The sequence below is a fragment of the Acartia tonsa genome, chromosome 8 (assembly GCF_053477335.1).
Source record: "Acartia tonsa isolate MP-2025a chromosome 8, ASM5347733v1, whole genome shotgun sequence".
NCBI lineage: Eukaryota > Metazoa > Arthropoda > Copepoda > Calanoida > Acartiidae > Acartia > Acartia tonsa.
In genome coordinates this window covers 33,569,561-33,582,663 of record NC_137267.1, presented here as the reverse complement: position 1 = coordinate 33,582,663, position 13,103 = coordinate 33,569,561, and the positions used below count along the sequence as shown (strand labels likewise).

Here is a 13,103-nt window from a genome sequence, read left to right as displayed (position 1 = left end):
CAAAAAATTCCAACTCTCAGTTATGTGTCATACCCATACTTAAAAAGTCACGCAGTTTGGGCTCTTTATCTTTCACACACAGAAAATGAGGAAGAAAAAACCGGATGGGGGGGCGTTCAACGCCCCCCCCCCCGACCATTAAGGGTTAATTGCAAAAGACCTAAAAACAAAAGACAAAAGACCTAATCCTTATCCTAAAAAAGTGATTTTAAATTTGGTTAGGTTTTGTCGGATTAGTTCTTTTGAATGATTAGATCTTATGTCATTTAGGTCGTTTGTAGAATTAAGTCTTTGTAAATAGGTCTTTTAATGAAATGTCCTTAAAATGAAAGTATGTCCGTCCAAACTAAGTATTCTCTTTAAAAGTAATATAAGGATAGATTTTTCGGATTTTGTTGAGCTTTAATCTTATTGATGTTGTCATTGTTTATTAAGGAAATATGGGATTATATGATTACCGACCCTATGTGAAGAAAATTACCAATGACAGACAAATAATGTTTGATTGTGATAGGGTGAGTACAGAATATTTTAAACAAGGCCAATTATGTCTTAAAGCAGCGCATCTCAACATTTTATCTCAGAAAAAAAAATAGTAATCCTAATATAGTAATCTTTATATAATAGTTTAAAGTCTGTGTGTAATCTCGCTAAAAGCTGAACCGATATGGTGCTTCTGGGTCCTTGGAAGGTTTTAAACTATCTTTGGTACTACCACACTTCCAGGAGAAATCGCCCCTAGAAAAAAAGTTTTCTAAAACAGTGGAGGGTCGACCCCTCTCCCTTCCTTCAATTGCCCCAAGATGTCTCTAGGTTCATAGCTGCTTGTTACATAGAAAGAATAGCACCTTAGTTATTGACTAGCTGCAACTTAACAAGAATGATTTCGTTAAATATTAATCCCAATATGATATTAATAATACTCCAATTAAAATCTTTTTTTAAAGTACCCTTTAACTAAAATCTTTTAATTTAAAATATTAATAGTTCTTATAATTGAGGAAAATTAAAGAATTAAAACTTGCTAAAGTGATTATGCTTAAACTTAAGATTATGAAATTTAAGAGATGTATTTTGTACTTTCTACCTTATAAATTAGTTACTAAATACAAACCAAATAATTATTAAATTATGTTCTAATTAAATATAAATTTAATTTAAAATTGTATTAATTTAAATTTGATTTATTTAATCATTTAGGGATTTATTCTGCAATATGGTAGTCCGCAGGTACGAATATTATTTATTTCAGAGAAGCTATTCTATAACTAAACTTTGTCTGTTTTCCAACGTGTCTTGTAAGTGTGTTACTTCGTTCTGGATTAAAATAATTAGCAAACGTATATTTTATTTTGTAGGGACAATTTAACTGCTTTACCTTTGTCTTAAAGTCTTGGCTTAGAGGGTTTTCAAAGTTGCGGGGGTATACCCCCCCCCCCCCCCTTGGACATCTATGGCAAAAGGTACCGTTTTTAAAGTCTATAGTATGACACAGATTTTTAAATCTCAAACTATTTTCATTTCTTTTACTTTTTAATGGAGAGAAAGAACACTTAATAAGTGTAAATTAATTGCTTATTACATAATGATTTGTTGATTTTAAATGTTCCATGGAAGCGTCTTTTTATCAGAGACATTTTAAATGACTTTAAAACTATCGCCACTATGGATCGACTTAAAATTAAAGTATAAAAATTAAAATTGGATTTAATACAAGCGACCAATGATAGGCCAATATACATTGTAATTGACTAATTGTAAAATGGTCATTTGTATTGTACGACGTCATTTTTTAATAGGTATTAAGCTATAATTGTTAAAATTATTTCTAAAGTCTATAGAAATGAAAAAGTTAAATAAAAAAGCATAGAATTTTCGTAAAAATATTGAGAATGAATGATATTTAAAAATTTGCCAGATTTTTCTCGTCAATCAAGTAATATTCCTCTAATTAAAAGTTTAATAGTTTGGTCCAAACTTCTAACTTGTTATACTTCAAAGTAACCTCAAATTTTAGAATATTTTACTTAGTAATTTCGATTTTAAAACTATTCTAAATTCTTAAGTAGAATTTCTAAATATCTCAATCTATAAATTTTCAAGGTATTTGCATAGGTACTTATTGATAATTCTACAGGGCCTTAGATATGGTTTTTATTAATATATCTATCTATCTATTCAATAGGGTGCTAAATTTATATTTATTAATATATCTATCTATCTATAATACAGGGTGCTACATGTATATTTATCAATATATCTATCTATCTATTCTACAGGGTGCTACATGTATATTTATTAATATATCTATCTAACTATTGTACAGGGTGCTACATGTATATTTATTAATATATCTATCTATCTATTCAACAGGGTGCTACATTTATATTTATTAATATATCTGTATATCTATTCTACAGGGTGCTACATGTATATTTATTAATATATCTATATATCTATTCTACAGGGTGCTACATGTATATTTATTAATATATCTATATATCTATTCTACAGGGTGCTACATGTATATTTATTAATATATTATCTATCTATTCAACAGGGTGCTACATTTATATTTATTAATATATCTCACAGTGCAAATGAAGGTGCTTTGACTTTTGTGCCAGAACCTAAATTGGGACATAGTGCATTTTATTACCCAAGGTTAGGTAACTTCATTTCACTTTTCAATAAAATGTAAAATGCAGCGGTTTTTCAGAAAATTAAATTTGAAAATTTCAAGTTCAATTTTCACCCACTAGGAGTTACCGCATAATCATGACAAGAAAAGCAAAGATTATTTATTTAAAATTTTGAACAACTTTGCTTTTATAAAGTTCTTTATAAAACCACTCCTGAAGTGAGTTAATTAATGGCCATTTTTATCAATTGCTTCACTAAGGTCACGGAAATTCAGCCTTAAATAAATCATATATAGAGAGGTTTTATGACTGACTTTATAAAAGCAAAGTTGTTCAAAATTTTAAATAAATAATCTTTGCTTTTCTTGTCATGATTATGCGGTAACTCCTAGTGGGTGAAAATTGAACTTGAAATTTTTAAATCTAATTTTCTCAAAAACCGCTGCATTTTAGATTTTATTGAAAAGTGAAATGAAGTTACCTAACCTAGAGTAATGAAATGCACTATGTCCCAATTTAGGTTCTGACACTAAAGTCAAAGCACCTTCGAAGGCACTGTGATCTATCTATCTATCTATTCTACAGGGTGCTACATGTATATTTATTAATATATCTATCTAACTATTGTACAGGGACATGTGTATTTATTAATATTTCTATCTATCTATTGTACAGGGTGCTACATGTGTGGATGGAAAATGGTCACCTGACTCTCTGCCTGTTTGTGAACCAGGAAAAATGAAAATTATGCAATCAGCTAATAATGGAATATGAAAGACTGTATTCTTAAAATTTGGGGGAAGGGGCCTCCAGGCTTGTTTGAGTTTAAAGAAAAGTAATCAATTGTAATTTCCAAAATTTTTATGTGAGGGGTTTCATTGTTTAAGGAAAAAAATAGTCATTTACCCCCCCCCCCCCACCCCCCTCCCTTGAAGGGGGCGGGAGGAGGCAAGGTCAATATGAAACTTAAAAGTTTAATCGATTTTAATCATTTCCTCCATTTAAAGATTTTAAGAGACAAACAATTTTGTTTGAGTATGAAGCAAAATTAGCAGAGCAAACCATTAATTTTTTCCATCTAAATCCTTAATGTGAAAGAGTTATGCATTATCTAATTAACTTGGCAAAACATTAATTAATCTTAAAAGGAGAGAAAAATGTCAATATCACAAATTCTAAAAAGTAGTACAATGATTAGTATTTTATAAAGATGATACTTTTTTTGAAATCACTATTCCAAGAGCTATGTTAGGAGCTAAAAGTAATTATTGAAGGTTCAAAGTTTTGTAAGATTAAAGCTTGCTTTCGATGAATTCAAACATCATGATGCAATAGATCAGTTCATAAGGCTTTTATAGTTGTAAAAAATGTTTTATTTTCATTTTTTATTGCAGAAAATCATCCAAGAATAAGGAATTAATTTGGTTCTAAAAAATATCACAAAAACAGGCGTGCAGTAGGAAGAAAAATGAAAAGGCCTGCCGGCCGTCCCCTTTTTTCATATCTTAATTGTTTCAAATCCCCCTGGTGAATTTATGTGCACTGAATTGGTTGTGTTCATTTTTACTTTTTTGATCTGCTTTTGGCTTTAACCTTGCGGGGTCAAGCTTCAATTTTTAAAAAATCAACATAACTCTAAAAAAAATTACATTTAATTAGTTGTGGTATGAATTTAAATAAATCAAATTAGGATATAAATATAGTTATTTCTCGCATCGTATTATAAACGGCTTTCTGCGGATATAGAATGTACAATTATGAAATTAAAACTAGTTTTTTTAGCCCCGGGGTGCCAAAGGCACCGGCTAAAAAAACTGGTTTTAATCTTATGATTGTACATTTTTATATTCGTAGAAAGCTGGATTTAATACGATGCTAGACATAGTTTTTTCGTATGGATGAGAACCGGTTCCTATCCACCGGATTCGAATGAATACGAGAAATATTATTACAGTTAGTTTTATGACAAATATGTAAATATTAGATTCATGTTATGTTAAAATATATTTGGTAATTTTTTTAAAATTTGATATAATGTAATTTTATTTAATCTAATGAAAATAGAATAAAAATATTTAACTAAATAGAACCAAATGATATTGTTATAGGTGGCTGGATAAACGGTCTATAAGGTAAACATTTTAATAAACTGACTTTGAAACTTTAGCAAATTTTACCTTAAAGTAGGATTTTTTTAAAGCATTAGGTTAAACTTTGAGTATTATTCTTTTTAATCCAAGATATACTTCTAAAGTTACATTTGTCTATAGGCAACTATATCTATCTACATATCCAAGAAAATATATTTGTTAAAGGGGTCATTTATTTCGCTTATTTTCCGTAAAGTTGTGTGTTGGCGTTTAGTCACCACCGCTTATTGCGGCAAACCGTCTTAATTATGATCAAATGTATACCTACGAAATGGTCATAATTAAGAACACTTAATAAGCGCATTTGACTAAACACTAACACAAAACTTTACGAAATACTAAATACGGTTCTTGCACCCTAAATACGCAAAAAAAAATCACTTTGCTAGGTCTGACTTGCTGAACAAACTGTTTCCTGGTGCTGGTAGCAAAAAAGAACCCATTTCTGAAGCAATCAAATCAAATACTCTAAAAACTTTGGATATGAAAAAAGAAGTTGATCATATTACACATCAAGCTTTTAAATTACAGGTTTGTTACTTTCTTGAAATATCGGTTGAAGACCCATTTTATCATTTGCTGTTTTCATGACGTTAAAATAATCTTATTTTATCAAGCAGTAAGGTTAATTGTTTGTACATTAAGATCTCACCAGCTGAGTTCTCCATTTTTAGGGAAGCTTCACAAAAGTACGGGACAGTGTGACGTCTAAAAAATATCCATCTTTTTTTTATGAGTTTCCTTTCCCACTTCTCCCCAATCCATCTTTTTTTAGATGTATGACGTCACAGATGACACTTTCCGCTGTCCCCAAAAGTTCTTCTACTTTAAGGCAAAAAATGATTTCCTTCGAATTAAGATCCCTTTGATAACAGGGCCGCAGCTGATATAAATATATAAAAAATGTATTATTATTTTTAAAGCTGCCTTTTTTTTATAAAGCGATACAAGTTGCAAATTTCAATTTACTAGAATTTTATTTGTGCAATTTTCTGTCTTTTATCAAACGTTCTTCTTAAGTCAAACTAACAATAAATAAAGGAAAAATTTTATTCATACCTCTGGAGCGGTTGATTACAACGTTTGGCCAGACCTTTATAATAAGGCCCAAGCCAATGACATCACAACTATTGCAGACAACTAATCCCTTTTTTCTGGAATTTCTTACTGTACATGGATTGCGCTTGAACTGGTCCAAGGCATTAATTATTATTAATGACGTGCATTTGACATAGCAATAGTAGGTACAAATTTTTACGAATTATGACATGGTTTGGGCCGCGATCACTTACTCCAACGACGAGTGGATGCGTTGCTTGTTATGCTACACCCGATAGTTATAAAAATATGAAGTTGCAATAATTTTGTTTAAGGATAAATTTATTGTACCATATTATGCAAAAAAAATATAGGTTTTTAAAGTATAATTAAAATCAATTTTAATTTGTAGGATATAATAAGAAAATCCACGAACTTGAAAGAAGAAAATCCCGGAGAAAATTCACACAGAAGATCAGCTGTTCTTCATAATCATGAGGGATGTCAGCATGTAGAAGGTCTTCAACAATCAGAAGAACAGCAACTAGTAGATGAAGCAACTCTGACGAACAATGTAAGATAGAGATGTGCTTTTCTTGTATTCATTATTATTATTCTAAATTAATTAAATAGATATTAGTTGTTATGAATATAAATTATATTTAAAGTAATTTAAAAACTTATTAAATATTTTGTCAGTAAGAAGCTACTCAATATCTTTGGTCTATTGGTACGTTCAACTAGAAAGAACATTAAATATTGTAAAGCATGAATTATTTACTAATGCAGTTCTTTAAGAGAACAAAAGTTCTATTTTTCAAAATAAAATATTGGAAAAAGTAATTCTTGTAAAAATTTTACACAAATAAAATATCCATATATTTTAGTTAGACCTAATACATATTTGAAATTATTAATAAAGCTAATAAATGTGTCCTGCTAGATATTTATATGAGATAAAAAATAAATGTTTGATTTCCAAATTTAATTTATTTTACAATGTTTAACTTCTCTGTTATATGATAGATTTAAAAAAAAAGTATTTAGGTAATATACTAGCAGAATTCATTTTGATGGAAATAAAGTAAAAGTTTCTGCTATATAGCCTTTTTAAACAAAATATAGAAAAAAAAAAAGTTAAAAATACAGAAAAGCTTTTTTTTGGATTAATAGTAGAAACTTAAAAATATAAATTGAACAGGGTAAAGTTAATGGAAGAAAATTTGTCATTATTGTTTAGAATCTGAGTCATTTTTATCCAGAAACTAATGGGTTTAACCCGAATTGTAAAACACAATCTTACTTTGTATTATATCTATTTAACAAGAATGACAATATCCAGATTTCACAAGTAGCGAAACACAAATAAATATATGTTTAATACTGACAATGATATTTAAAGAGCATTTTAAAATCAAAAGATGAAAAGATTCATTGAAGAAAAAAATCACAAAGTCTTTCTCGTGTATTTTTTATGATGACTGATGGTCAAAATAAATTACATACTGAGTGCTAGGAACAACAGGACTTTTAAATTTATTTCAGTAGAATTTTTTCTTCCATATACCTATCTCTGTTTGATTAAAACTAACTAGATTGTAGATTGCTTGCAATAATAACTAAACTTGATTGTTTATTTTAATTAATCTATCCTGTGTTTCAAATAAATATATTCTCTACATGTATTTCATTATTCATTATATTTTGCAATAAATTATTTTCTTTGTCGGCAAAAAAAAATTATTTAAGTGTCTTTTATTTTTTATCTCTCGCTAATAGAAATCTTAAGGGAATAGACCATGGACGATAAAAACAATTACATCCCCAATTGTGATTAAAAAATCAATCCTTCAATTGATTGGTTGAAAAGTTTAGACACTGCAAGTTTTAATCAACCCATGATGATTAAATAAAATTACCCAAAGTTTTTCATCCAACTATTGAGAGAGTATTTTTTATATAACTTGATACCAGTAAAGTTTACAGTCAATGTCTTCTCCCTTCTTGACTTCAAGGAAAAAAAAATTTAAAGTTTAAGCAAAAAAAGCAACAAGCAGACGGACTTACGCATGGTAACTGTATCTTTTAAATCCTATTCTTATTATTATAAAATTTATCTAAAATGCATGAATATCGATTTCAAACTTTGCATGCTGATTTCTAAAACAGTTAGGTGTTAGGTACGACTTAGAAAGCGCAGCAACTCTATAATCGTTACCAGAAAGTACGTACATCCATTTAAAACAAGCTGATTTTTTTACTTTTTTAACAACAAATTTTTTAATGTTAAAACTCCCCTATTTATCTGATTTTTTTAATACTGATTCCCATTAAAACAAGGTATAGTGTTCTAAGCGAAGCATCTCTATAATCAAGTTCTAAAAACGTCAGTATGTCCATAAACAGTAATATGTATTTATTCAAATTTACTTACAATTCAATACAATGCATTAATATTCTGTTTATTCAGTTCTGACACTCGACAAGTGTTAATGTTTGTTTGTCCTTCCTTTTCAGAGCTTCGCTTTTATGGATGTTGTCATCCTTGTTAAATGAAATTGAACAATATTTGAAAGAGATTATTTTTCTAAGGATGAAAAGCTAAGTGTGGTCAAAGTTTATTGTCCTGACGGGTACCATTTTAAATCCAGGTAAGTTAGTCTCCCTGTTTATTTATTTTATTTGTATAATAGCGGAGAAGTTATGAAAATTGCACAAAATAAGAGGACAAAAAGTTTCTTTCAGCCAATATCTAAAGATGCGTAAATATGCCCATTGAGTTGGGGAATACTAGCCTTAATGCTGCCCCTGAGGGGGGGGGGGATGAGTCGACGTTCTACTTTCAAATTAGATTTTATAAGGAAAAGTAAAATATTTTTTAAGGGGGGGGGGGTCGTATATTCCAGTGGTGATTTCTCTTGGGAGAGTGGTGCTAAAACTATAAATAATCAATAATTTCCACTACCTAATAAGAACCTACACTGTTAAGAGAACCATATCGGTTCGGCGGTTAGAGAGATTCTTCGGTTCACACAGACTGACACACATCGTGTTACTTTTATATACGGATATACAACAAAAAAGGCTTTGTTGGCATCTTAGGAGTAGTAAAAAGACCAAAGAAAACAAAAGTAGATAAGAACAGTCTTGAATTTAATGTCTACCAATTTTTAATGTGCCTTTGGAATCTTTAATAACAGACAGACGTATAATACGCAGTTATGCTATGCTTCCATAAAGACTTTAACTCTATTTCTTTATTCTGATCATCTCTCAGATCTTCTAGCTATGCTATTAGTGAAAAGTAAATCCTTGTTTACATTTCAATTTTGGATGTACTTCCTCCCAACATTTTATCCAGTCTGAAACTTTTAAGCACAAACTTGTAAAGCGCAGCCACAATCCTATTATATAAAGTAGTAAGCGTTTTTTTGTCTGTCCCGAAGGATCTCGCTAACCGCTAAACGGATATTGTTATCCTTTACAGTGAAGCTTCTTATAGGTCCTGGGAAGGTTTTAAACTATTTCGAGAGGGTGTCTTAACCCCCCTCTCCCCCCAAAAATAATTTTTATTACTCTTTGGAAACTCAAAAATAGGATGAGTTTGACTTTTCCTTCTCCTACCAGTGCAGTGCCCCTAGAGGCTTCTAGGGGCGTAGCCGCTAGTATTAAATATTTCATTTAGTTTGCCTTTTTGTGCCTATGAAAAATTACATGTAATTCTTATTTTTAAAATCGTTTAACACTTTTTTACATCCTCTTCTTTACTATATCTCAACCGATTTTAGCGTAAAAGCTTTCATCGGATTTTAATTAATTCCAGCTAAAATCCGATAAATTGATGTAAACCCCCAATGATAGTACACAAAATTACCAATTCTGTACATTGCAATTAGTGGTTGAAACGTTTGGGCACTCAACTTAATAAACCCACCAATCACAATTCAATAAATGTCCCCAAAGTTATTAATACAACGAATATGGAACCGTGTAAAGGACTAGTGTAATAAACAGCCGAATCTCCCCTCCCTCCCTGAAAGCTATCACAGATTTACATGAACCTTTTTTTATATTTTTTATTTCCAGATGATTTCTTTTTGACACTATCATTAAACATCCATTATTAAATACAGGGATCTTAAGGGATAAGACAATGGACGATAAACTAAAGTGCACCCCATAGTAATGGTATACAAAATTACTTCTGCTGTAGATTAAATTAAAAAAGATTGATTAAAATATTTGCTGAAAAGTTCGGGCACTACTAGTTTTGATCCAACCAATCAAAATTCGATAAAAATCCCAAAGTTTTTGAGCCAAAGAATAAAAAAATATGCTTATAAAATTTTTGTTGCAAGTGTAATTTGTAGCCCAATATCCCCCACCTCCATGATAAGGTCCATAAGGAGGACAGCTGCTGTATGTAAGTCATAGAAAAATACTGTTAGGTAGTTATGGAAAATGAATCACTGAATGTATACATCATTTTCTCGTATTCATTCGAATCCGGTGGAAAGTAACCGGTTCTCATCCACACGAAAAAACTATGTCTAGCATCGTATTATATCCAGCTTTCTACGAATATAAAAATGTACAATCAAAAGATTAAAACCAGTTTTTTAGCCGGTGCCTTCGGCACCTCGGAACTAAAAAAAAAATAGTTTTAATCTTATAATTGTACATTTTATATCCGCGGAAAGCCGTTTATAATACGATGCGAGAAATAACTATTTTATATGTCTTCCATGGTTATAAACTATTTATACCCTAGTATTTTTTAAGCTGGGAGGAGGGGACAGTGGGCTGTTTATTAAACTAGTCCCCAAAGTTTATATTAACGTTTTCTTATTCGTTAACTTAACAACTTTAGGGACTTTTATTGAAATTGATTAAAATTAGTATCCAAACGTTTCAACCACTAAATGTGATCTGCAGAAAGGTTAAATTTGTGTATTATTATTTGGGATGTACATCAATTTATCGCCCATTGTCATATCCCTGATTTTTAAGGTAGCTGGTAGATATTTTTATTCCATTGATTTTTTTACCCTTTAGTGGCAGTTAAAATAGATTATAAAGCTAAATCTATTAATAAAAAAATATTGTTTACCAGTTATAGAGTTGCTGCCTTTCAATTACCTCAAATAGTTATCTGAAAGCGACATGTCAGAAAAAATAAATGAAAGAGTAGCCATACCTCATATAGTTAGGAGTAAAAACATTTATTAAGGATGGCGATATGATATTTGGACAACATTGACACAGAGCAACAAGGATAATTTTGTCCGTAAGTAGCACAGCATCATATTCAGTAAAATTCAGTTAACTGTAATAAATATCTCTAGTTATTGTTTCTTTCATTCTGTCGGCCACAAGAAAAAAAAACAGAAATATTATTTCATAAAAAATATTTCTTTTTTGGGGCTACCAAACTGGTTTTAATCTTTATTCATTTTGACATCTGCAGATTATTTTTTCCTAAATATAAATATTCCTTTCTGGTTCTTAGGACGGCTAGTTTAATTGAGTTGTTCTTATGAGGTATGCTTTGTTTAGGTTTCATAAAAAATTTTTGTATCGGTATTTTCTGCTTCACTGTGGCTTAGAAACCGATTGTTATTGAATTAGAACCGGTTCTTGGCCATACTGAAAATTTATGTATAGCATCGTATTTTACTCGAATATTGAAATAAAAATCATAAAATTTGTACCAGTTTTGTAACCCCGGGCCTCGGGGCTTAAAAAAACATTAAAATATACGTAGAAAGCTATCTATAATATGATGCGATTATACTATTCCTGAATAACTTCAAACCAATTAATATTACCTAGAAGTTCTGAGCCATACTAAAAAATCATGCATTGTATAATATTATAAACAATTTCTAATAGACAATGAATTTATTAATCTTGGAATTAATCCTAAAATTTTTCATTGACTATCCGCGGATAATTTTGCGATAAATTACTATTTTCGTTTTTGACCCATTGTGTTTTGTTACAAGAAAATAAATGATATTTATCACATTTCTTTTTCTCATTTATTTCCTCTATCAAATATAAGTTTAGGGTTACAGAGAAAGGTCAAAGATTAAAATTTAGAAATACATATAATCGTTTTCAAAAAACATTTCAAAAGCACAATTATGCCTATAAGTAGCGCAGCAATATAAATATAAATTCATATAAAAAAATTATTTTTATGTAACGTAATGCAGGTAATTTATATACTCAATTTATTTGTTGTTTACATTGTTGAAAGACATTTCAAATAAAAATAAAAATACATTAGTATTGTACTATTTTTACATACTAGCGATTGCGCTCTCAGCATACCTATAGAAGCTATGTATTCGAATGAGTAAGGAAAAATGAAAATGGCCTAAAATCAAATATAGACATAACAATCGGTTCAGTAGTTATTGAAATCTTAAGCTACAGAGAGAAAATAGGATATTAAAACAGAGTATGTAAAAGGATCGGCGTTAATTTGTTTAAATGAAGTTTGAAACACACCAAAAAAATTGGATCATGGCAAAAAACAAAGTAGAGAGTTTCGTCGAATTTTCACATTAGCTTTTCTCCTATTTCTACCCCCTGCGAGGGCTCAAACCCTTCAGGGCAATCATTAACATTTACCTAAAATAACCTAAAATCAAAAGCTACTGTGAAAAAATTTACAAAACCCCATACTTCGATTTCTTTTTATGATCCAAGAATTTAGATCAGTTGTTTAAATTTAGTTCTGGTGAATATAATTGTACTGACGGCCAATGGACACCAGAAATTCCAAAATGTACACCTACAGAGAATTCCTGTACACTACCTTTAATACCTGGAATAACATATAGGTAAGTTTTAAAAATTGAAGCTTTTTATAATGCCTATAAAAATGACGTCATAATGGCCTACCATTGGTCAAATAAAATGTGCACTAGCCTGCCATTGGTAATTTAGTCTTTGTGTTGGCCAGTCATTGGTCATTTGTATTATATGACGTCATTTTTTTAAAGGCACCTTAAAGAGCTTTACAAAAATTACTAAAAAAGCCATTAGAAAATAATAAGCTTAACCTCTTTTATTTTTAAATACTTCATTTTTAAAACTCTTTTTAGTTTTCAATTCCTTAATGAGCATCTTCTTTACAGATTACTTAGTCCGCCTGTCCCACAATTGTCCTATGGAGGAAAAGATGTTTACTTGGCTTATTCATATAATAAAGTATCATGATCTGTGTGTAATCTAACCGCTGAAACGATATGGTTCTCCTTTA

General features: G+C 30.0%; 1 protein-coding gene across 1 annotated transcript in view; it reads left to right on the top strand.

The window, feature by feature from the left end:
* Nucleotides 1-13,103, top strand: part of LOC145326582 (sushi, von Willebrand factor type A, EGF and pentraxin domain-containing protein 1-like) — a 139,881-nt gene that overhangs the window by 91,690 nt on the left and 35,088 nt on the right. The window contains exons 25-33 of the mRNA XM_080169953.1: nucleotides 436-515; nucleotides 1,201-1,230; nucleotides 3,318-3,375; nucleotides 4,037-4,056; nucleotides 4,752-4,774; nucleotides 5,182-5,323; nucleotides 6,243-6,404; nucleotides 8,423-8,481; nucleotides 12,574-12,681. Of these exons, the coding sequence (XP_080026079.1) occupies nucleotides 436-515; nucleotides 1,201-1,230; nucleotides 3,318-3,375; nucleotides 4,037-4,056; nucleotides 4,752-4,774; nucleotides 5,182-5,323; nucleotides 6,243-6,404; nucleotides 8,423-8,481; nucleotides 12,574-12,681 (682 nt within the window). The remainder of the gene's footprint in view (nucleotides 1-435; nucleotides 516-1,200; nucleotides 1,231-3,317; nucleotides 3,376-4,036; nucleotides 4,057-4,751; nucleotides 4,775-5,181; nucleotides 5,324-6,242; nucleotides 6,405-8,422; nucleotides 8,482-12,573; nucleotides 12,682-13,103) is intronic.